General features: G+C 37.1%; 1 protein-coding gene across 2 annotated transcripts in view; it reads right to left on the bottom strand.

Moving 5' to 3' along the window:
• LOC145673883 (DNA topoisomerase 2-alpha-like) overlaps nucleotides 1–26,909 on the bottom strand; it is a 58,915-nt gene extending 32,006 nt beyond the window's left edge. Inside the window, exons 1-3 of one of the 2 annotated variants that reach the window (XM_081743670.1) lie at nucleotides 26,867–26,909; nucleotides 10,130–10,313; nucleotides 5,551–5,728 (exon numbers count right to left, since the gene is read on the bottom strand). In XM_081743670.1, the coding sequence (XP_081599796.1) occupies nucleotides 5,551–5,728; nucleotides 10,130–10,298 (347 nt within the window). In that variant the 5' untranslated portion in view covers nucleotides 10,299–10,313; nucleotides 26,867–26,909. Of the gene's footprint in view, nucleotides 1–5,550; nucleotides 5,729–10,129; nucleotides 10,314–26,376; nucleotides 26,469–26,866 lie in introns of those variants that run through there. The other variant, XM_081743671.1, reaches the window with a different exon arrangement.
• Nucleotides 26,910–27,180: the final 271 nt, after the last annotated feature.

Below are 27,180 nucleotides of genomic sequence, written 5' to 3'. Positions count from 1 at the left end.
ACAATGAATAAGCGCTCTAATTATTAAATATATACGATACTTTCTTTTATTTGGTCTAGGAATTAATTCGTGCGGGTGGACAAGAGATGGCGCAACGAACGGAGCGTCCCACAGTTCCGTGTATCCACACATGTGTTGCAAACCCTGTCATCGCGTATCGTTCGTAGTATAGGGCAGTGGATTAAAGCGTCAACAACACCAGTTTGTAGTTAAGTGAACATGGCGCAATTTGTGCCTGATAAAGTGTTTTTGCGGGGTGTCCTGCTGCATTACTTTAACATGCAGAAAAGTGCGACTGAAAGTCATCGTATTTCGGTGGAAGTGTATGGTGACCATGCTCTAGCTGAGCGAACGTGTCAGAAGTGGTTTGCACGGTTTAGAAGTGGTGATTTCGGCTTGGCAGACCAAGAGCGAGCTGGACAGCCAAAAAAATTTCAAGACGAAGAATTGACAGCATTGCTCGAGCAGGATTCGTGTCAAACGCAGGAACAACCTGCAGCAGCATTAGGCGTTGATCAAACAACAGTCTCCAAACGCTTGAAAGCTATGGGAATGATTCAAAAGATGTCACATTGGGTTCCACATGAATTGAAAGACAGAGACGTTGAAAGACGAAAAACCATTTTCGAATTGCTGCTTCAACGACAGAGCAGAAAGGGGTTTCTGCATCGAATTATTACGGGTGATGAGAAGTGGATCCATTACGAGAACCCTAAACGAAAAAAGGCCTGGGTGAAACCAGGTGAACCAGGTCCATCACAACCAAAACGAGATATTCACTGTGCAAAGGTTATGCTGTGCATATGGTGGGATATGAAAGGTGTGGTGTACTATGAGCTGCTGCAACCGGGTGAAACTATGAATGGAGAACGTTATCGACGACAATTAATGCGTTTGAAGCAAGCTCTGGCCAGAACACGACCAGAATGGGAGAACAGACATGATAAACTTATTGTTCAACATGATAACACTCGCCCACATGTCGCAAAACCGGTCAAAACCTATTTAGAAAATGTCGGATGGGAAGTTTTACCCCACCCGCCGTATTCACCAGACGTTGCTCCTTCGGATTACTACTTGTTCGATTGCATGAACAACGATTTGATTGGACAGCGGTTTACTTCTTCAGAAGATATCGAAACATGGGTCTCTGACTGGATCGCTTCCAAGGATGAGGACTTCTTTCGCCACGGAATCCGTACATTGCCTGACAGATGGGCGAAAGTGGTGGCTAGCGATGGACAATATTTTTCTTAAGGTATTTATGTATTTTGTGTTTGTACTACAGCTTCAATGTGTGCGTACCAACCGCACGAATTAATTCCTAGACCAAATAAAACAGTAGTTGCTTTTATTTATTTTTATAATTTTTAATTTATTAATCATATTTTCATTCCACTCTCTATACAACAGCATTTCTTAAGCTTACTAATACATGGTGGGCACTAAGTACTTTCCCCAAAACAAGTACGAAAAAAAAAAAAGCGAACCATCGTTTTTAACTACGACTAGCAACAATGTTTTCTTGTACGTGTTTTATTTACGAGTTGTTTACTGAATGAAGTTGTGCTGAGTAGTGCAGGTGTTGAGATGAATCGCGAATTAAGTTAAAGCAAGAATGCATCACGGAAACAAAAAAGAAGTTCAGTGAAAGTGTAATGCCATGGGGAGCAATGTGTTTGAAATGTAAGAAGTTGCCACAGGTCCAATCGATGGCTTATCATACTGTAAAATACTAAATAAGGAGCTTTTGAATACAGCTAGGGACCATTTCAGTGGTTTAAACCTTGGACCTTCTTCAAGACGACAATGCATCGTGCTACGGCTCTAGTCGTCCAACAGTGTGCGTCAGAATTGGGTATTCAGAAGTTACGGTGGCCGGCCAATTCCCTTTATATGAATCTCATCGAAAATTTGTGGGCTATTATGTCTTCAAAATTGACCAAATATTGTTGTAGTCCCAGAACAGAATTAATGGGGGAAAAAATGTTCATGTTTGGTACCATGAAATCGAGCCAGGTACATGTGAGAAACTTGTTGCATCAATGCCAAAAAGAATTCAGGCTCTTAAAAAAAGCCAACGGATGACACACAAAATATTGAAACACTGTTCATTTGTATGCTAAATAATGTAAACTGTATTGTAAAGCAATAACATGAAGGTATATTACATAATATCAGTAAATAGCCTCTCATTTAAGTCATGAACAAAACTCTTCAAGAAAACGTGTGGGCGGGGATAATTTTTTGAACCGAACTGTATTGCTCATAATAATAGTAACGAAACCACAAAACCTATTTAAGAAACAACAGAGTTAAGATAATCTGAGTTAGATACTTTTTTTTTTCCACAGGGAAACTAACAAAATAGTAATCGTATTATTATCACTAGGGTTAGGATCTTGATGATTTTGCAACTTTTTTTCTGGATTAGTATAAACATTGCTCGTTGTGTTATAAATCCTGGTTTATTAAAAAGAAGTAATTTAAGATAAACTTGTTTGTGCATTTTTTTTTCATTTTTTGTCCATTTCTGTATATAAGTGCATTTTTTTACAGTTCTTTGGGCATTTTACATGCATATTTAGTATTTATTCTTACTTTTAACTGCATAATTCTCATTTTTCTTATAAAAACAATAAATTGAAGCAGAATGCTTCCGCCTACACAAAATAAAATGCAAGGAAAATTGCTCTACACGATTCTAGTTCGAAGATTTGTTGGAGTAGGCGTGGCCAATGTCCGCAGACTGCAGTCTCTGGCGATTAATCACATGAAGCGAAGGAGCGAGAGTTCAGTGATCTTGGCATTCACTGTTTTGGTGAGCTGTTGGTAGACGCCTAATTCTGCAGTTTATCTGGTTAAAATGCCGAAGATAAAAGAGAGTACTGCCTCCAAGGTTAAACGATTTGTGAGTGAATTTGGAGGTGAAAAAGTATTTACAACAGATGGAAGTGTTCTCTACTGCAAGGTGTGTGATACGGCAGTTTCAACCGAAAGAAAATTTAACGTTGCACAGCGTTTCAAGGGACAAGAACACACGGGGACTTAAGTTACGTGCGAAACGAGAGGCAAACGCCGCGCAACAACTTCTCCCGCATATGGTACATCCAAAAATCATTGTTTTTTTCGAAGATTTGTGCGAAGCATTTATTTGTGCTGACATTCCGTTGAACAAAGTGGACAACGTGACATTGCGTGCCTTTTTGGAAAAATACACTTGTAAACCCCTCCCCGATTCTTCGACCTTAAGGAAGAATTACGTGAACAAACTTTACGAGAAAACAATGCAGTGTATTAGACAAGTGGACGGAAAGAAAATATGGGTGTCCATGGATGAAACGTGTGATTCGGAGGGACGAAATGTAGTGAATGTTGTTGGAGTGATGCAGGAGGGTGGGCCGGGTAAAACATTTCTTTTGAATTGCGAAGTTCTGGAAAAGGTTAATTATTCCACGATCAGTAAGTTATTTGATAAATCATTGCATCTCTTATGGCCTAATGGCGTCCTTTACGAAAACGTGCTGCTCTTTGTAACCGATGCTGCACCGTATATGGTAAAAGCATCGAACTCACTGCAAGCGCTATATTCGAAAATGATTCACATTACGTGCCTCGAGCATAGTTGCCACAGAATGGCTCAAGAGATACGTGTGCAGTTTCCTGATGTTGATAAAACTCATAGAAAGTGTAAAGAAAGTGTTCATTAAGGCCCCCTCACGTGTAGCTGCTCTTAAGTTTGAGCATCCTGAACTCCCTCTACCACCTAGCCCCGTTCTTACCAGGTAGGGAACGTGGCTAGAAGCCTGTAAATACTACTGTCAAAACTTCCAAGCTGCGAAGAAAACGATAGACTCTTTCGACCCCTCTGAAGCTTCCGCGATTCGAACTGCACAAGAGATACTGGCCAATCCTGAAATTCAAGGTAAGCTTGTGTACATTCAATCTAATTTTGGATTTCTACCAGGTGTGATTACTTTCTTAGAGAAATCTGGAGACAAGTTGACAACTTCAATTGACTCAATCAAAAATGCAGTAAGTGCATTAGAAAGTGTTCCTGGGGAAGTAGGACTGGTAGTGTCAAGAAAAATAAAAGATGTATTGAAAAAAAACTCAGGTTACCATGTTTTGCGTGCGATAGTGGACATTCTTTCAGGCACAAAATTTGTACTGCCCAAATTAGAAAGTGATCTAGGAATAAGTGATATGGTCTATTTTGAATATGCTCCGGTTGTTTTTGTAGAAACTGAAAGAACCTTTTCAATATACAAATCGTTATTTGCAGACAACCGCCATGCATTCCAGTTCGAAAACCTTCATATGATTTTTGTTGTTTATTGTAACTGTGTTACGTGCCTCTTTTGAGAAAAACGCAACAGAGTAGAACCACGTATATATATATACGAGGGGGAGTCAAATGAAAACCATAAAAGTAGAAATAAAAATCCGCATATGGCGCCAGTGAGCTGTAAGTTGGTATGCCTGTTTACGATAGTATGCCGGATGTCTCCTAGGTGGCAGCAGCCGGCAGATGCACAAACACCGGCGCAAGAACAGTTCCAAAATGGCAGCCCCACTAGCCACATGCACCAGAGAGGAGCAGCGTTCTGTGATTCGGTTTTTGCGAAGTGAAGGTGTGAAACAGATTGACATTTTTCAGTATGGAGATGCGTGTTTGTCACAGCCACAAATCTATGAATGGTGCCGGAAATTTGCAAATGGTGTTACGTCTGTGGCCGATGCTCCACGCCCCGGCCAGGCTCGGCGCGTAGTGACTCCAGAGACCATTGCAGCCGTTGAAGCCACAGACGTAACACCATTTGCAAATTTCCGGCACCATTCATAGATTTGTGGCTGTGACAAACACGCATCTCCATACTGAAAAATGTCAATCGGTTTCACACCTTCACTTCGCAAAAACCGAATCACAGAACGCTGCTCCTCTCTGGTGCATGTGGCTAGTGGGGCTGCCATTTTGGAACTGTTCTTGCGCCGGAGTTTGTGCATCTGCCGGCTGCTGCCACCTAGGAGACATCCGGCATACTATCGTAAACAGGCATGCCAACTTACAGCTCACTGGCGCCATATGCGGATTTTTATTTCTACTTTTATGGTTTTCATTTGACTCCCCCTCGTGTATATATATATATATATATATATATATATATATATATATATGTAATACACTAATAAATAGTAACGGATGATTCTGCATTTTTTTAAAATTATAGTGCGTTTTTTTACATTTTTAGTGCATAATGCATTTTTATTTTGCATTTTCCCTGCATTTATAGTGCAATAAAATCCTAACCCTAATTATCAACTACTATTACTACACTAATATTACAAAAAATAAATTCAAACGTGATCGAATTTCTGGTTTTCCACAATTACTGGAATATGTAATCAGTGACACAATTATTAGTTTTTGTTGGAAAGGTCTTACCCTTTTGCTCTCTCGTATAACTAAATATGATAAGTATTTGATCTTATGCTTAAGCTACAAAAATAGTAGTATCTCTCAATGCTACTATAACGTTTTCAACTTACGGATCTAGTTCGATTTTAATGCAGTCCATCTTGGGATCTCTTTGTTTGTTGTCCGCTGCATTCACTAGGATTTCATCGAAAATTTTATAAAGACCTGGAACATAAGTAATTTCTCGCTGCACGATGCCTTCTTCTTCATCGTACACCCACATCTGCTCAGTCACTGGCTCCACAGACCCTAAAATACAAAGTTACTGCCGTAAGTTCTTGTCTTCTTCTTTGCACGTCAACCGACATTATACCTTTTTGTAAGTTACGCTTGATTTTAAATTTGTTTTTCATACTGTAAGAATTCCCACCTTTCAGTGTGTATTATTTCTTTAAGCACATGTTACAACTGTAAAACACGTGCTATTAATTATAAATATCAACTCAAGCAGACGCGACACGGTAGAACCCGAAGACGATCGACTCGCCCAGAAGCTATCCATAAAAAGTGACAAGAATACCAAATTATCCATTGACCATTAATCACTTAACCTGTAACACCTGCTCCTGAGATCGCATTGAACAAAGAAGTTTTACTACCTTGCCTAATCTCCGGTAGCTGCATTGGGCGAAGGAAGATCCTTATAAACCGTTTCCTACAACCCCTGACGGCTGCATTGGGCAAAAGGGTTACCCAAATCCAACCTCCATCAACCGAAGCCACTGACGTATGCCAAGGACTAATATTGAAACTCTTATTTTGTATTACAAAGAAATTTTAATTATTCCATAAAGAACTATTTTTATAATAAAATTGATGACGGGCAATCCCTGATTATTATTGACTCTACCAAATACACATTACAATATATATAATGGAACGCACGGATGCAAACTACTTTTGAGGTCAAAATTACTCACTTTAAATCTGAAAATACTGAAAATACTAACTATATATAGACATATATTAATATATTAAATTGAATACCCTACTCCCCACTGAACAGGTGTAAGCATATGTTGACTCAAATCTTGCAATATAATATAATAATAAGTTTATTAAATTCAAGATATGAAAAAATACCACGACTGTCTTTGTATAACTGTCTAAGTAAAACTAAGTACATAGAAAACTGAACTGAAGTAAACTCATTAAGATGATCAGGCCAATTTCCCTTATCTCCTCTTACTCAAACAAACTTAAGAACTTCATTATGTTCACTCTTTTTTTTTTCTTCTTCTTTCTTCTTGAAAAATGTAGTCATTAATGATTCATCAGCTTCTGTCTTCATCTTAATGTGACATTGTCAAGCATTACTTGTGCTACATCAGCATCAACAAGAACCTTGTTCTTAATGGCCTCTCTCAACCGTTCATTTGCTTCATTCAGTAACCTATCAGATCTCTGTCTCTTCTGTTCTTCATCGCCTAGATGTTTTAAAGAACATTCTTTTTCTTCAAGTGTTCCTTTCTCAACTAATTTATTTCTTTTTAATTCTCCTCCAGCTGCCCGTTGTTTTTCCTTTGCTTCTCTTTTTTGTTCCTTATATTTCCTCTGCTACTCACACAACTCTCTATAACTCGTGTAACCAGTATGTGCCAGATCTAAAAGCTCTTTATATATAAGATGTACCTATCTCATGTAGAGCTTCCTTAATTTCAAAATGGACATTGAGAACCCTCTCTGATATGTTAGCCCTATCAGGGGTCATAACGCGTAGGGAGCCTGGAAACCTCTTTCTACTTCAGCTGAACATACCTTTGAAATTTGAAAATTTCCGTTTAACATTTCAAAGAGTCTAAAATACTGACTTACTTAAAAAATACTGACTTTATTGATCAGTTTGCATCCCTGTGGAACGCAAATAGTATTCTACACACCACTTTCTGTCTATTTCTTAATATTCGCGGGAAGCTGTGTTCGATTACTGGTGGAGGCTTATCTGCTTCGGATCCCATGTTAAGCTGTAGCTGAAACGGACTAAATTCCATATTTATTAGTACTAGCTGATACCCTGATTATTTTGGCTAGCTAACATCCATACGTTAAGACCGTGCTGAATTAAAACCGTGTGCATGGGTTCTCTCCCCTTTCCACTCACTTTCGTCATTCTATCATTATCATTCACAATCTCCCTTAGCCTAGGCGCATAATCGTGGGTCATTAAACTTAAAAATAAATAAATAAATAAACGGTACGTGACGTTTGGGCGCCGCCGTTTGCACGCGGACGTTTGGGCACTGGACGTTTGGGCGCGAAGCCATTTGGGCACTGGACGTTTGGGCGCGAGTTAGATTTTAAAAAGTCATATTAGGCGCTAAGTACGAAGTTCGAATCAAGATATCACAAGTTGTCTACTGTAGTGGAAATCCTTGAATTATACTGGATTTTGTTTTACATACTAGAAATACTGGAATTTCAAAATTCTAAAAACTGAATTAACAATTAAATTTTGTAAATTTAAGTTTCAACCAGTTAAGTGTTCTTTTTATTTGATAACTTTTCAAGCCAAAGGTAAGTAGACCAGACTAGATGTGATTGACTGCATTACATACATAGTGAGCCTATTCCATTAAAAAACTTAAAGCAGGCCTTCTACTGTAGTTATGCAATAAGTGTGAATGTCAAACACATTTCTAGTGGCTAAATGACCAATATATGTACACTTAACTATTATTTTTCACTTTGAAATCGTTCTTTTTTTCCTTTCGCCACTTTCTATAATGCAGATTAAATGCTTACAATGGGTCGAAAAAAAAGTGTGTTAAGTTTTGATTTTTATATTGGAATGTTAATAAAAAAAAGTAATACCAAAAATACGGCATACTGCAGTTCCTAAACTCAATTTCTTAGGCAACCTGTATTAACATCTTTCCCTCAACTCGATTAGGATTTAGGATTTTTAGATTTCTGGGCTCTCGGCATCTAAGGCCATTTAGCCCGTCACGTTTGAGGGAGCACACTATCCGGGGAAATGGAAAGAAGAAAGAATTGCGGAAGGAAGGAAGCAGCCTGGACCTATAAATTAGGTACCACCCCGACATTTGCCTGGTGTGAATGAGGAAAACCCAGGAAAACCTCATTCAGGGTGGCTGGCCTGAAAGAGCGTGTTACAGTTTTCCGACCGAGTGCCCTCACCAGGAATCGAGCCCGGGACCGCTCGCACCGAAGGCGAGAGCGTTAGCGACTACGCTACGCGGGGCCGCTTCTCTCAACTCGAGTGCGCGGAAATCTTTTATTGGTAGTTCTTTATTGAACTTAAGGAAGAGAAGAGTTTGGCAAACGTAATACGAAAGAAAACAAATTTTAATATTCATATGTATGTAATTATTAACTTAAAAAAAAAAATACAAAAATTAAGTCAATATGTTTTAATTAACATTAAGACAATTTTTAACAGTTCGTCTGATTCCTTTATTTCCTAGCTTTCTTATATAATACAAAAATTAGATCAATATTAGATCAGAAGTACAAGAATCATGAACAAGCGAAAAATCAATCCATGACGAGGTTAGGCAACAAATGCCACAAACGTATTAAACTATTTAATTTAGATGAATAAATAAGATAGAGATAGAAAATAGATAAATGAGGTGAGATAAAGATAGAAGTGTAGGAAATGTATATATATCTTGATTCGCGCTTAGTTTTCAGTGCCTAGTTTACTTTATATGTTGTAAATTGTGATTTTTACTATGTACCTTGCGCCCAAACGTCTGGGGCCTAAACGGCTTTGCGCCCAAACGTCCGGCGCCCAAACGGCAGCGCCAAAACGTCCGCGCCCAAATGGTGACGCCCAAACGTCCTGTCCCGTAAATAAATGCAGAATAATGACATAAACTTTTCGAACGGCCATGGATAGACCGGCAGAAAATGCACCTACAACTTCAACTTCACTTATATGAAGGCACTCAGAAGTTAATCCAACGTACATTTCTCCAAACTTCAAAATGCACAGATTATGTTTAGAAATAATTCAAAAGCTGCCATTCGCAACACACTGAGAGACCAATGTTAGGTAGTATCAGAAATATATATTTTTGAACTACGTCTCTAAATACATTTGTACTTTCATATTTTATATAGCAAATGCAATCTAGATTCGTATTTCGTATTTGAAAAAGGGAATGCTAAATACGAAATATTTCGATGGTTTTAACAAAACAATTTGACATTTCATAAGGTACTGAAAAATTTGTTAATCCATATATATTGATTATGTCAGCATATAAGGAAAATAAATACATTAAGTGATCGTAATGAGAGTATCAATTTAACACTTTCCTCCAAACAAAAAAAAAACAAACAAAAAAAAAAAAAACTGGTCTGAAATTCCCTATTTTGGACCTTCTATTTTAAAATAATAAAGCATGAATCACTGAAAATATGTCACAGAAAAGAAATGAAACTATATCAACATTTACGTAATGACGAATTTGTCGTTTTCTTATCGTCCAGTTGGCGTGGGAGGCCCGGGTTCGATTCCCGGCGGGAGCTTATGTGGTTCGGATTCCACGTTAATCAGTAGGTCCACGTCTCATATAGCCTCGCTGCTGAACGGGACGTAAAACTCAAAATCAACTCAACTCTTATCGTCCAGAACAGGTACACATTTCGTATATAAACGATTTATTTCAAAATCTGACCAACCTATATATGTGTCTGGACGGAGAAGAATGTGCTCAAGCTGAGTCTTCTTTTGGTAAATCCTTTCAACTGACATTTTCTTCTTCGCAGGTTTTTCCGGTGCAGAATCGTTTCCCTCAACAGCTTTCACCTCGCCGTTGGTAGTACCTTCATGATTTGTGTTTGAATTCATATTGGCTGAGTTTTCCTGGAAGAATTCAATTTAATTAATTGAATGAACAGTATTTATATGAAAACATGCAATTTAAGAAAACAAAATTTACACTAATATGCAACACACTTACTTAATAGTGAGTTACACCATTCAAATTTAATCACTATCTGGAAATGTGTAAAGTATTCGGTTTACGATACGGAGCATTTCAATATTGGCCTTGCAATTTAGAGGCAATACTTAAATTAAGGGGGTGGGAAGTGATATTGTCACTCCCTCCCCGTTACAGATGATCGCCATATTTTTTAATTTTCTCCATAAAACTCGTAAGTGAAAGTCGAATTGTGAAATCTAATATAAAGCAACAATGATTGCACATTATTCACATTCATAGAATATTTTGAATATGAGGACTACTATTTAGAAAATTTACAAGAAAAATCTAGTAGCCCTAACTCACCATGGAAAAGTAGCATCTAGGAAACATGATAAGGTATAAATCGCATAATTAACACATTACAATGTAATCCACTGTAAGGGGAAGCAATTATACACAATAACTCTCTAACATAGTAAAAAGATATAAGTTCCTATATTTAAAAAAAAAAAAAAATCATTATCTAGTTTTAGAATAACGCTAATTTCTTTAGCGCATTTACCTACCTTACGCCTATCCTATACAACATGAAAGCACAATTATAATGGTTACAAAATTTTTGATCTCGTCTTCTAGCCACATGTGTGTTGGGAAATTTTCAATCTTGATCAATTTCTGATGGGTGAACATATATCGGATATTTCCTTACATTTCTTATTAATTTACAAAATATATATAAGCTACTGACCGTACACAAGGAGAGGTTTAGCATGAATTTTAAACATATGTTAAACAGTAATTCTGTTCATGTATGTAATACTAAATGTGATACCGACAGTACGGAATCAAGTATTTTCCAGGATTATTCTAATGTAATATCCGTCATATAAGCAACGTGAGTAAAGATTTAATGTAACCATCAACGATACGATATTAGAATGAATATTTCACAGAGCATGTGAACTAGAGATTTAATTTAATATGCTTGCATAAATATGGAACAATATCTAACGTATTATTTACCTAATTGTTTCTTCTATCGTTGTTAGCTTCATTCATTGAAAATCCTTTAGAAAAAGATACTCTCTTTTACTCTAATGTTTGCAATCCGGAAATTAACATATCACTATCTTTGTTTTATATTTAAGTTTCTAGTCCGTGTTGTTTAGAAAATATTGCGATAATCATGGAAACGAGACGGATGCCATGTCACTATTTCAGTCCATTGCAGAACGTCAGATATAACTGTGAAAGATTATACACTGACGTCAAACGACCCCACTAACAGGGCTGTCTGTCTCAACGTAAATATACTTCGTTTAACTATGCTCCAGCTTGCGATCCCTTCGGAATAATAGCGTTTGTTTGACCCAGCAAAATAGGTATTCGTTTCTGCAATGACCTATTCATTTGACGTAAATCGCCTTCCCGCCAGCCATTTCTTGAGATTTGAAAAGAAATAGAGGTGCTTTGAGTTTTACGTCCCATGTTATGCGGGTTAGGATAAAGGAGACGGTGATGATGAGTAATGAATGAAATGGTGGAATGAAGAAAGTGGGAGGAAACGGGAGAACCTCGAGAAAACCCACGCACACGGTGTTTGTCCACCACAAAGTTCACTTGGCGGGGGCTGGAATCGAACCCGGGACCCCAAGCACTAGAGGTGAATGCTCTACCACTGAGCCACCGCGGCCCCCAGAAAAGAAATAGAGTTCGAAGAGGTTAAACATGAGCAACTGACGGGTGCTGAACAAGTTGGAACCGTAATTCGATCAATTTTGCTCGAACAATGCACAAAGAATGCAATGAGTGCGTTGTCCTAATGGAAGAGGACTTTTTAAGTGCCAAGTATGGACGTTCGTTTTGCAATTCGGATTTCATGTTAGCAGGTTCTGCTGGTGATGTGTATTAGCAGGTTGTGCTGGGACACATTCCGTGTGCGTGTATACAATACATCAAAACTTTATTCTCCTACTGCATGCATGTCATATAGAAGAGACATATCAAGACTTGATCCGTCATCTGGTTTGTTCTGTGTACAGTCGGGATTGCATGCTGAGGCATTGTTCCGAGTGTCCCTCCAGTGAACATTTCAAGCAGCTTCTGACTGCAAAATTCGAGGATTTTGATCCTGGGGAGGAAGTAACATATTACCAGTGGGTATCAACGGACAGAACAGAATTGGTGAGAAGTATTGTCACACTGGACGAGTATGTGACAATTTTGATACGAAACCTTGAAAAGCTTGTGCCACATTCATTTATTTCGAAAGCACAGTCACATTTCTTAAAGGACAGAAAGAAAAATCTTGAGCCAGAGACAGCCGTCGTTCTGATGGACTTCAGTGAAAATTATTCCTACATAATTCAAGACGAAGTTCAAAGGTATCACTAGTCTACTGATTCCTGTACCCTACACCCAGCACACTATATACACGTCTTCCTGGATCTGCAGACCTCACTTTCTAGTTTGTGTGTGATATCAGATGACTTGGAACACGATGTCGCATTTGTTTATGAGACTCAGAAACAAATAACTTCTTTTCTGAAAGAGCAATTTCCATATGTCAAAAATGTAAATTACTTTAGTGATGGATGCGCTGCGCAGTACAAGAATTGTAAAAACTTCATGAACTTGTGTTACCATTATGAGGATTTCACCTTAAGTGCGTCATGGTCATTTTTTCCTACAAGCCATGGTAAATCCCCATGTGATGGTACTGGTGGAACAATTAAACGTCTGCTTACTAAAGAAAGCCTTCAAAGATGTTCTGATTTTTTAAATACGCCAGAAAAAGTTTTTACCTTCTGTAGATCTCGCATTGAACATATAAATTTCAGATTGCTGAAAAAAGAAACTCTCATAGATACACGCAAAAAACTAGAAAATCATTTTTCTGGTGCAAAAACAATTCCTGGAACACGATCATATCATCAGTTCTCTCCTCTAAGCCAAACCTCGACTGGGACAAAGCGAATCAGTGCTGATCCAGATTTCAGTTCCATTTTTCATTTTACTGAAGAAAAGAAATCTCGAATGAACATCGCGGACATCATCACTAATTCGTATTTTGCATGTACTTACGATAACTATTGTTTTTTGGGTTAGCGTTATGTAAAGATGAAGAGGAAAATGAAGTTGAAGTCAAGTTTATGCACCCTTTTGGACAGGCTCCATTATTTTACTGGCCTTTTGCAGGAAAAGACGACGTGTGTCATGTTCCGATATCCAACATTATTTGTTCTGTGTGCGCCTCCTTTACTAAAGTTACTGGAAGAGTATATTATTTCTCAGATAAGGAGGTTCAGTTTGTGGAGGAACAATACACGCTGCGTTTTGATTAAACGAAGTAGCAAGTTCCTTCAGTCTCAAATAGTGAAATCCAACCACTGTGATTGGTATATGCTGAGATAAGAAATTTATTTCATGCACAAGGAGTTTTGCATACTTCTTTGGTTACAAAATTTCAATTTAATGTAGTGGAAGGTTTGAATCATTATTTTTATTTCATTTTGAAGACTAAATGTAACTGTCGTAAATGTTGATAAAAAAAAAGTACGAAATTGAGTTTTGATCTGTACTTTGTATTGGTCCTATTGTTCCTAGTTCTAAAGTACGTTTATGAAAGTACGTCTTCCCAATCGAAAAATAATCCGGTAATGCCCCCCCCCCCCCCCGGACTGTCATATAGCCTTCATTTCTACGTTATTTGAAAGATAATGGACTGTAGATATTAATTCAATTTTAACATTAAATTCACTTTGATTATATTAATAGTTCGGCAGATTTTTTTTCTTTTTTTTTTAATATAAAATTTCGAAAGTGAATGTTTCTAGCTTAATTATTCCGCTTCTCTGAACCCCCACACACTTCAACACAAACAACACGTATACTTAGTAATTACTTGAGACCTGTGTGAGTGAATCGAGCAATGATATGCCAATACCTTGCTTGCAAGAATGGCAATAACACTTTACAGATGACACGAAAAGCTGGCACGTTGGCCTTGAAGGATTAAACGAGAATAACTAACCGAAGCATTGAAAAAAAAAAAAAAAAAAAACTAATTTTATTTTACAGTTTCTTAGAACATACCTTAAGGTTCAATTAAAAAAAAAAAAAAAAAAGAGCGGTAAGGTAATTGGTCCGCCTCACAGCGATAATGCGCATTATGTAAAATTAGAAATTTACACAAAAAATTAACTATTTTGAAGTGCAAGGGTGCATTTTTCACCCTTAATGTACAGCAATCTTGATTTTTATATATATATAAAAAAATACAGACTTATATAAACTTCGGGTAGAAATTTCCAACTGATACATTGCGTAGATACTGAGATATGAATTTTTGTATTAAGCTCTACGAAATATTAGATGGTCTCGAGAACGACCGGGATGCCTGAAATTCTGAAATTTTGGCCTCGTATTTCTCACAAACTATTAGGAGTTCGGAAGAAAATTTTTACAGGTCTTCATAACATAATAGTGTTAACAAGTACACGAAGTTCCATTAAAATCTGAATCGTTGGGTGACATTTCGGATTTTTTCTGGGTGATTTGACGTGGAATGAGCCTACTGACATCAATTCTCATTTAAAATATGTAGCAGGCTGGGATATAATATAAAGACTATAATAACAAATCAAATAATTAACTGATTTTAAAATTGGCCACCTTCTCTTCACTAAGCAGCTATGAAAATTGAAATTCGATCCTTAAATGATAAAGGAACGCGATAACTGGGTAATGCTGTGCTATCACCGAAGCCCAGAGAAAGTCACCGATGCTCAGTTCAATTCCCTTGCCTCCATTTTAGTGTACAATATAAAAACAAATAAGTACGTACACAATAATTTTTACTGCATTGTGTACGATAAAAAAAAAAAAAAAAACTATCAACACTTCGTAAATTTAAAAAAAAAAATCTTCAAAAAACAATAATTAATGCGGCCTGCAACAAAAATAAATAAAAATAAAATAAAAAGATTAAATTAAATTAAAGAAGAATAGTGCTGTTAGTTTCCCATCATAAGGCATACTTTTACCGACTTTACTGACTAGTTTGTAGCTCCCCGTATACTGTACTTGAAGTACTGCATATAATATAATGCATCCATTGTTATTATACGTGAGGTACTGGAAAGAAAAGAACGGAAGCTGAAACCAGTATTAGTAGAGACGTGGAAGTTTGTGACTATCTACAACCACAAGAGAGGGCGTCACGTTTTAACGCCAGATCGTTGAGTAAAATTACAATTTATTATTTCAGTACCGTACTGTACTGTAGTACATAAGTATTGTTGTTCTATAAAATCACTTTTTCAACACTCTAAACTTAATTTCACTACTTTCATGATCGTTTGAATAACTATATTATAACTTGTTTAAATAATTGTATATTATTCTATTCTAGTTATAATGCAAGATTTGTTATTACCCTACAAAAATCCAGGGTAATTATAAAGAATGATAATATTTGCATATTTCATAATTTTTCCAGTATGTGGATCAAAATTCCAGTATATTTCAAGTATTTCCAGTATCAAAATTAAATTCCAGTACAATTTCAGTATCTCCAGTATCAGTAGACACTCTGGTCCAGCAACGATGCATATGACTGACCTCTTACTGTTCCTACTCTTTTCCAAATAGTCAATCACGATTATGCCTTGCAAGTCTCAGAACACAGCTAGCATTACTTTTCCAGCTAAAGAAATGTCTTTATTTTCTTTGGAACAGCCCTTCCGATGGCTGTGTAATAGTGTATTCATGCTTCATTTAGTGACGAAATGGCGCATGAAGTCTGGTCCAGCAACGATGCATATGACTGACCTCTTACTGTTCCTACTCTTTTCCAAATAGTCAATCACGATTATGCCTTGCAAGTCTCAGAACACAGCTAGCATTACTTTTCCAGCTAAAGAAATGTCTTTATTTTCTTTGGAACAGCCCTTCCGATGGCTGTGTAATAGTGTATTCATGCTTCATTTAGTGACGAAATGGCGCATGAAGTCCTGTCCATTCTGCCGAAACAGACGCAAGATGTCCGCGCAGTACCTCACATGAGTCAGTTTCTGGTGGACGGCAAGCAATCGCGGCACTCATCTTGCAGATAGATATCTCATGTTCAACTATTCACGCAAAATATAATGTGTCCGTGACAACAGCAATTTCAAGCACCTTTACTCTCCTATCATCCATAACCATATCACGGGTTTTGTCAATGTTTTCTGGAGCGGTGGCCTCCAACAGGTAGTCTAACACGTTCAGTGCCACTTGTGATTATTGACTACTTCGAAAGTTTTGAAACCACTTATAGTGTTCTAATCTTCGGTGCACATTCATTATGATGTTTGACAAGTTTCTCTTTGGCCTCTTTGGGCAATTTATTTTCCAAACAATAACTTTTACGAAATTCTCCTTCATCCATTGTCTCAGAAATCTCACATTTTATTCATTTCAAACTTACACCACGTACGCAACATTAGTTTGCAGTGTGTTCTTCCAAACAATGCTCCAAACGGACGTGTCACCGCCTATGTATCACCAAATTAGAACGGAATAAACAAAGGTCTAGAAAGAAATACTTCAAAAAAAAAAAAAAAAAAAAAAAAAAAAACTCCTGGTCACAAAATCCTACATAGCATTCCAAAATCAAAAATGCCTACAAACTTCCGAATTTGCTCACATCTACTTACAGGAAAATGTAATTTTCCTACATTTTGTTACAAAATGCAAGAGATGCACACTACCGCTAAACAAATATACAGGAGAGTAGTCATAAAAAATTTTAAAAAAGAAAGGAAAGTTAAAAAAAAAACTGGCATAATGCTTGACAGACGATCCAAGTTCGTAAAGAGTATACGGAAGAAAGAAAAAAAAAATCGTCAACATAGAAGTAATCTCGTGATGTAGTTGATAAGATCTTCTCCCTGAAAACAGATGTTCTTTATAGCAAGGGTTCAAACTATATATCAAAGTTGATTTTAGAATCTGCATATTATGGACAAAGAATACAAGTACGAACGTAAAGAAATTATAAAATATGTCCTGTACTGTAATTACCCATAACATGTAACTGTCAAAAGTCTGAGCACACTTAATTTTTCAGAATTTTCCACATAAAAGACATTGGATTAGTTTTTTTAAAAAAAAATAAACAGTATTGTTTACAAGAGGTTACGAAAATTCATTATCTCTCTGTCATCGAGACAAATTTATTGAAGAAAGCTGCTTGGCAATAAACAGACGACTAACTTGTTTGATGATGCATTGTTTCAACGACACCTCCAGATTGTGTATGAACCCTTGTCAGTAGTTGTCTCTTTACTCCAACAAACAGTTGTGCATGCACTATTCAATCTTGTTGTGATATGGGAAGACTGGATGCAAATCTATGACATCTGACCTTACCGTTTCGATTCGAGTGAATCATCTGAATAGAGTGAAGACCATATAAATACAATAAAATGAGGAACAGAAACTGTTAACTAATATTCGAAGCACGCATTCAACTCATAATTTTGCGATAAAAGTCATTCTCTCCGAAAAATTGCTCAGCGACCATTAAAAGTGCTGTAAATATTACACGGAAACGCACTGATTGTCCAAAAGAGCTATTTCTAATCGATATCAAATAAGACAGTGGCCGAGCGCCTTCAGAACTATGGTCCTGGGGGTAGGATTGACGTAAAGAAGCCATTCTTTCAAACAGGAAACATTACGAACAGATAATCCTGGGCCAAAAATTAATTAAAAATTGAAACGATGAACAATGGAAAAGTGCACTCTGGACCGACGAATCAAAATTTCAAATTTTCGCCTGCCAATGTTAGAAGTTTGTGCGTCGTCGTCCCGAAGAGTGCTTTCACCCCACCCTATAATACCTACAGCAAGGAACTGAGAAGGTAGCGTTACTGTTTGGGGATGGTCTACAAAACTACTAACTCGATAGTTCTAATTAATGGAATAATAAAGAAAAACGTGCTTCACAATATTTAAGTAAGGTATCGAATTCCATTAGGAACGCGGATTTGGGGCAGCAACTTTGTACAAAAACAGGGTTACCATTCCAAGCATTCTTCCAAGCTATGCACCAATTATCCGTAATGCAAAGAAGACGCTTACATCAACAAATGGACTAGTCGCCAGTCACCGAATTTGTTACCCATCGAACTCTTGTAAGATGAACTTGACAGGACAGTCTGTAAATAGATGCCAACGAATACTGAAGGTCTTTCTACCACTGAGCCACCGTCGCCCAATAGAGAGTACTGCATTCTATGTTCACGAATTGAAGATTATTAATGTAACACCATTACATAAACTATAGGAAGACATAACTAGGGCAACCATAAAGCATAAAAAACAGTAAAAGCTAATGGAACTTTCCACCTATAGTTGGTACCATATCTGTGATTTTGACCACTTTACATATCCAGATTTGCTAATCTTATAAGCATAATAAAGCATAATTTATAGAAATAAAGCATAATGCTTAATGCTTTTTATTTCAGAACCTTGTGTATGTGTACAATAAAGAAAAATGTTAATATATTTTGAGTTGAGTTGATTTTGAGTTTAACGTCACTTACAGCAACGAGGCTATATGAGACGGGACCTACTGATTAACGTGGAATCCGAACATGAGCTTCCGCCGGGAATAGAACCAGGGTTTCCCATGCCAAAAAAAAAGAACAACAAAGGCTGTTATCAATGCCGCAAACAATGGAAATCGACTGCGAATTGCCTTTACACGCAACAATGGAAAACTCAAATTCCTTCCCTCTCCACACCTTCTGCTGAGGTTTTTTTTTCTTTTTCTCCCTCACTTTGTATTAAAGGCAGGTAAGACTGGTTGTGCTTATTAAAGGATGCCAAAATCAAGAGTATATGCAATGTCAGAGAGTAAGATAATTCCAAACTGACCATTTCAAAGTAGAAGGTGGTAATCTATTTTGTAGTCTCTGTTTTAAATTCATTAAACATGAGAAGTTTACTGTGCAGGTATATTTTTTTTCTTCGAAACATCGCTTTAGGAAAACTGCACAAAATGAGAAAGTATGTTGTACGGGAAAAATTAACAGTTACATACGAGGGTCACTACGAAAGTTTTGAGATGTGAAATAACTTACATACTTAAAATCAATTTAACACTTACATTTTCTCAAAGTATTCACCATTACACTGTACACACTAGAGGTGTACTAAATGTGTATGCAAAATTTCAATCTTCTAGGTGTAAAAGTAAGCCCGCCAAAAATAATATCTCTACAATACTCCAGATTCTCGTATAAAAAAGGAGCCCAGGTAAATATTCCCTGAGACATCCCTATTTACACTAGGATCATGGTTCGTACATAATTCTTTTTAGAACAGAACAGCCTTTCAAACGGTACCATTCACATGTCTCCATCATGTATTTCAGGAGGGTAAATCGCGGAAAAAGGGATCTTTGTTAAAAAGATATCCTATTTTTACCTTTTTGCCCCTCTGGACCTCCCTGTTTTATCGCAGAAATCGGAAAAGAATCTGGAAAATATTAAGGGGTGCACTGAATGTGTGTGCAAAATTTCAATCTTCTAGGTGCAAAAGTAAGCCCTGCAAAAAGTAATAAAAGGGTCATAAAAATATTTTTTAGTTATGACGTCATCACACTCTACGTCTCGACGCAGAAAGGCCTGAAAGCATATGTAACATTTTCTACAATGCCTACAGGCTTGGGGAAAAAAACAGAAGTAAAAAGCTTTTTGGGTACATTTTTAAATCGAATAATGAAGATTCTAGTCTATCACCGAAAAATAGATGATATAATTTAAAAGAGTTACGTGGTAATTTCTAAAAAGTTGGGGGGGGGGGCAACTGCCCGCTCTTGCCCCCCTAATCGCCGCCCATGAATGCATATAATTTTCAGAATACAATCTTTAACATCTTTGGGAATACAATCTTTGGAAAGACTATGTTGCGGCCCTTTATGACGCCCACTTTAGTGTTTCTGTCATTAGAAAATAGTGCAAGAAGAATGGTTGCAACATCAGTTTAAGTGGAATAAAAAATGTTATTAAAAGGTACAAGGGCAACGAAGCTCCACCATTTGGATCACCAACGAAGTTGCCTAGGAAGCGGGAATGCACGAAGGTCACCTCCACCATGCAGAGGAAACTTCGCAAAATGGCAATGCAAGAAAATCCGCCAACACAAAGGTGTATGGCTAATCGTCTTGATATGTCTTTGGGGACTGTGAGCCGGGCCTTACACCATCAACTCAAGCTGGAAAAATTCATGAAAGCTCGCGGCCATCTTCTCATGGATGCCCACCAAAAGGAACGAAAGTGTAACGCCCGGAAGCTGTACGAACGGCATCTGGAAAAACAAAGGTGGATGTACGTCGTAACGCTCCATGAAGCATGGATTTACCTTTTCGACTGGGGCAAACCGAGAGCCATCATGTACCGAGAGAAAGGCGCCAAGAACTTCAGAAGGTGGGTCCGTGTCTGTAAAGAATCCTTCCCAAAAGGGTTCATTGGTCGTTACTGCCTACTATTACCGAGGTAAACTGAAGATTCGTAGGGTGGCGAAGAACTGCAAAATAAATTCGCAGTATTTTCAGGAGCAGATCATGCGACCGATCTACGAACATGAGACTCCAACAATGTACGGAAATGATGCCAATCTGGTGCGCATTCACATGAAAAAGGCCTCATCACATACCTCACGATCGTCCCTCGCAGGGAAATGGAAATGGAGGAGGCAAGTGGTATACAGGTGATACCTTTCAATGAGGTACCTGTTAAATCTCCAGATGCAAGTCCTATGGACTATTGTGGATTTGGATTCCTGAAGCGGGCTTTGGGAAAACGGCGTGTAACAACTGTGGAAGGACTTTGGAAAGCTGTGAAAAGGGAATGGGACAAGTGAAACACATCAAGCACTTACGGACCTGGCGCCATGGATTCTTCTAAGTTTTTAGGTAAGTCGAAATTGGCCAAATATAGACTGAACAACCTCTGTAAATCAGAATAGTAAACTGCGTATGACATTTACCAGAATTGCTCTCATTCTTGCACTGGTGCACTGCTAATCGAAAACAGAAAACTGAATGTTATCATGCTTTCAACAAGGAATAAAGTAACTTTTCTTAAACCATCATATGTATGTACCTGATGTATATAGCTAACACACACACACAAAAAAAAAAAAAAAAGAAAAAAGAAAAAGAAAAAAAGGCGCAGATTTACTGTCCGCATCCACATATTGTAAAATTTACAGAACTAATTTCTTAAAATATTTTAATAGACTAGTGTGTAAATAAAAATATGTTGTGTTCCTACCTCGCATATCTACGTAGAAATATATGAAATTTTAACCTGTTGAACATGGATTCGCCCACAACATAGCCATTGACTACAGTATACGAACTTATATGAAATGTCTGAAGTCAGTGTGCTAATTCTTGACGCGCAACCACAGAAGTATCCAAGAGTTAATGAATGCACATGTTTCTGAAATTTACGTCGGTAATGTGTAAATGTTACTTTGGAAAACAAATGTGCAAGCAATAGGAATATATCGCGATATTACCCGTAACATATTTAGTAACGTACAAATACATAATTCAACAAGTTATAAGTGTTTTTATGTCATATATGGTGCTTGCGCTACCTTCGTTTATATCTATACCCATCATCTCTGACACGCCTGCTTCTTTCGGACGCAACCCCTCGCTTCCGCTTGGGACCCGCTCTCTCTTGCCCTCACTCGTGCTTTTAGTAGCCACTAGTGTTTTTTTGCTTACTAGTTCTTATGATGTATGTACACTGAAGCGATCCTAAAATGAATCTGCACAGAAAAATGAAAGTCCAGATCCGAAAAATTATTGTTTCAGATGCGGGGAGTCTATTAACAGAAAAGAAAGCATATATATATGCAACGAAATTAGGCGCGGATCTGTACAATAAATCTGCACCAGAAAATGTGGTTAAATATACATTAGCCTCGCCAGTTGGTGCCATTGTGCAAACCAGACAGTAAACTACTACAATAAACTTTGTTTACTTAGTTACAAGAGCCATATTTACGTAGACCAGTGCTACTTGCTGGAGTAGAGTAAAACAAACTGGCGGTAGAAATGCAAACCTAAGCCAAAATCTGGGCTTTAAAAAAGTATCCGAATCAGGATCGCGGGAGAGATTTCTTGTTGTGTCTCTGCGAAATAAACTGTCATGGCGTGACGCTTTCACGCGGTGAGCTAACACAGCCTAACCTAAACTACTTTACCCTACATTTAAAAATAACAGCTAAAGTTTGAATGTTAAGTGAGCTACGTAAAGTAACCTGTTTCACCCAACCCTAAGTTTAAAAATGATGTCTAAACATTGAGTTGATGTAACTATACATAATCTACACTATTCTACCCTACCCTACCGTATGCAATCCTAATTCTCTCTACTCTTCTCCACCTTAACTCTTCTCAGTACAAGGACCAACGATTATGCATCGAAGCTAATGGAGACGGTAATGAACATTTGGATAACGGCGGAATAAATAAATAAGAGGAAACGGGAGAATCCCAAGAAAACATGTGCGGTCTCTCCAACTTGGTTTTGTATTTTTTTATTATTATTAGTCTTTTTTCGCTTGTTTAACGTTCTACGTTATATACTGAAGCTCTAGGAGACAGTGATGATGAGATGAGTGGCAATGAAGGAAGTGAGAGGAAACGGGAAAACTCCGAGAGAATCCCGTATGCAGTGTTTGTCTAGAATAAAGTCCACGTGGCGAGAACTGGAGTCGAACCATGGACACTATCCACAAGAGGTGAGGCCCTATCTCTGATCGACCACAGGGAATTGAAGATAAAAAGGAAATGATCCAAACCAAATTTTAAGTTTATTTCTATTCGCAATATACTGCGAAAAATGCGTACATAACAGTCCACTGAAGTGTACTTCTACGGTAGGGTCTTTTGACCATTAAATTTGCAAATGACCTTGATGTGGTCAAATCCCGAAATCGGGACACTGAACAATCGATTCCTCGCATCAAACTACATAAGAATCATTATGAAAATTACCCAGGTAATTCCGGTTTAACCGTACAAACATGAATGAACTTATAATGATTTTAGTAGCGAATTTCTTAAGTACAGGTAGAGTTGAGAAGACTATGAAAACATATAGTGACAACTTTCTGTGTTTCTCACGTTACTAGATCCCTCACCTGTAGGACATCTTTATTGTTACGGATTGTTCCAGGGTAGGTTAGGTTGAATTTACAAATACAGGGTATCTACTAAAATTCCAAAATGAAATTTCGTGACTTTCTCGTGACCTTTTCTTTACCAAATCATAAAATTTCCTAACATTTTCAAGAGCGAATTTGGGTGCGAATTAGGCCGAATTTTCACCCATGCGATAGAAACGTACTTTGCTTGCGATTTGGTAGCATCTAAAGCCGACCACATACATTTTTGGTGGTGAATTTTGACGTTTTATAGAACAAAATTTTGCAATCTGTAATTACATTTGTACAGTTAAAAAGATCGTGACCCAAAAGCTAAATTTCGTGACTTTTTCGTAACTTTCATGACCGTTTTCTGATTTCGTGACATTCTTGACTTTCGTGACCAATAGACACCCTGAAATACATTAATGTGAGTTTCAGCAGCGATATGAGTGTCTATACTACTTGAAATGGTTTCAAATTAGTAGCGTTACAACCTTTGCACACCTACGAAGAGATACTACGTCGGCGGAAAATAATACCTACCAGAATCCTTTTTCATATGCACAGATTTATTTCAACTGACACATAACACTTATAGTGGCTATACAATAGTAACCCTAAACTCGCAATTACAAAATATAGCTGTATTACTCATTACTTAATTCAGGTGTCTGCAAAAATTTGGATGTAAGTAAAGTTTAGGCACACCACATTTTTCAAAGTTACAGATAAAATTCAGTACTATGCGTCGAAAGAGATGTTAAGAAGGAACAAATTTTTGCAGGTGGCAGAAATAATAAACAATACAACTGTATTTAATTTGTACAATTGTAGAGTTAGTGCTATAAAACCATTACAACTTCTCGACGACAGTTACAATAACTAAGTCCATATGAAAAAAATGACTGTATTAGATAGTATTTTCCGCAGGCAGAGTATTTTTGGATAGTACACAAAAGCTGTAAGTTACGTTTACTAGTGTGAAACCATTACAAGTTCTACAGGAACTCGAATCACTGCAAAAACCTACGAATTTTACTACCATTGCTTATGCGCATACCCACTGTCGCTGACGGGCTTACTCGCTTAGGATGTCCCCCGCACAAGTCCACCAGCTTAACCTTGCGTTTAATCGGTTAGACAGCATTCGTGCTTTATGGAATGTTCATGTATGCCAGAATAGTCACATCTGCAATGTAAAGTATTTTAGTAGAAACCTAGCACAGCTTGGTTTCTGTTTTTTTGCACTGTAGTGTTAAGGTAAGTATTCAGACGTTGTATTTATATGAAATCGTGAAAGAATTGTAACTTTTCAACAATTGCTCCTGGTTGTTCCGTTAATTCAATTGTCATGTCGCTAAATGCACATCTTTAGATGACAAGAGGGAAATTCGTGAAAGAATTATAATTTTCAACAATTAATTTGAGTAGTGTGCTTAAACTTCACTTAGAGGAGTTTTTTTTTTTTCTAAATGCCATTTGAGGTTAAGTTCCGTTAAGCCCGGCCACGATAACTGAAAATCTGCAAAATATGGAGGGAAGAATTTGTGAGTGTGGCTGTTGTAGAGTGCTATCATTAGAAAAGGGTAGCAACTAGTGTTTGTTTATGAATATTAGTGATATTGAGGACGGATCTACTTTGCTGTGGCGGAATGTTACCCCATTGTGGAAGAAGTGTACTGAGAAAACAGCAAATATATATGCGGGCTGATTACTTAACAATGTTTTTTGTGCAGTTAAATATCAATAATGAGGAAAATCTGCTGAAATTGTTCAAAACACATGCACTGATGAATTTACGGACGCGGTGTCAAAAGTGTAAAAAAGATGTTACGGTAACTAAAAAATAAAGATAGGCTACGCTTTCAAATGAAATGCAAGAATCAATGATGTGAAACGTTACTGGGAAAAAAGGACACATGAAGTTAAGTGCTATGTCAATGGAGTGTACAAAGTGATCACACATGTGTCACAAAGATGAGTTGAGTTTTTATGTTATATGAAGTGATTCTCCACTAATCTCGTTTCTACGTATTCCCACCATCACTGACGCGCCTGCGCCCCACGCACGCATCTCTTCGCTTTTGCTCTGAATTCCTTTGTGCGCTCCTGTTCTAACACGGTTAGAGAGGATTCGTGCGTTTTAGCGGCTACTTAACTCAAGTTGGTTCGTGTTTTATACTCATCCCTTCTAAAGTCAATCTGTAGCCAGTAATGCAACACCTAAAGGTAGTAATGGTGCATTTCATGCTAAGAGAAGATAACATATAAGGGGGGTAAATATGCCCCATAAAATAGAATGGGTTAAGTTTCAAAGTTGGGCGTCCATTTCCAGCAAAATTTTTAAAATTTACAGTAAAGATATTGATAATTTGATCATTTGTGTGCTTGACAATATGTGAGGATCTCGAAAAATATCTTTATTTGTTATATATAAACGGTTAGAAACATGACACTATTCGGCGAGCGGAGGGAACTACTTGGCGCAAGGTAACCGAATAGTTGCATTGTGGGAAAGTAACAAGCCTTTATGTTATCAAAATGGCGAATGTACAAGGGCAATGAACTAACATTTTTAACATTTGGGAAGCAATACGTTGATAACGAGCAAAATCATTTAAAAGTTTGTGAAGAGCACGGATTAATGAACCTAATAACAAATTGCAGTAAATGTCGAAAGGAGATGACAGCGAAAAAACGTGGCGAAAGCGGACGCCCAACTTCTTAATAAATGTCATAGGATAGTACCGCAAACGAAACATAATGTATACCTACCTAGTTTATCAGCCAAAACTGGCACTACCTTCTGCAGGCGATTTGTAAATTTTGAACAGTTTCTTCTATTCATTAGCTGGCGGGGCTTAACGAAATAGATGCCGTCTTGTGAAACCCAACATTCTACCTCACACTTATACTTTTATTTTAGCTATTGGTTGTAGAATACTAATTAATACTAATTACATAGTATTAGCTATAGATATTCCAGTATAGGTTTCAATAACTCAGCATCTTGAATCACGAAAATTGAATTTGCTCTCAAAATTATTAGATCAGTTACTGTTTTATTTATACGTGAAGACGTGAACCTATCAGCAAATTTCGTTCATTATAATTTTATTTTTGATATATTAATTACGTTGTTTTTTAATTGCAAAAATTAAACAATAACACAAATTATACTTAGAACTTTATTTACATGTTTTAAAATATTCAAATATACGTTTTCATACCAAAAGCATAAAAAAATAACCCTGTTTAAAATTACCTTTACTCTTTTGCACGTTGAAAACAGTTGAAAACAGTCTTCGTTGTTATGGCAACGAAACTAAGTGTTGCCAGAGAAAGTGTGGGTATATCATATGAAAATTATCAGCAAGTATAATGTAAAATATCATTCAATTTTTGAAAATGCTAATTACAAGACTGTTTCAAGTAAAAAAAAAAATGAATTGAGAGAAAAGTATAGGTTATCTTCAAGATTGTATTTCATTATAGAAAGAAAAGTAAATATCGATATATAATTAAGAACTCAAGTTTAAATTAAATAAGCTGACATTGATGAATTACACAGAGGTGCCT

The sequence above is a fragment of the Thermobia domestica genome, chromosome 17 (assembly GCF_964235325.1).
Source record: "Thermobia domestica chromosome 17, izTheDome1.hap1.1, whole genome shotgun sequence".
In the NCBI taxonomy this organism is placed as follows: Eukaryota; Metazoa; Arthropoda; class Insecta; order Zygentoma; family Lepismatidae; genus Thermobia; species Thermobia domestica.
The sequence above is the reverse complement of the archived record's forward strand: the minus strand, read 5'-3'. Positions and strand labels throughout refer to the sequence as shown.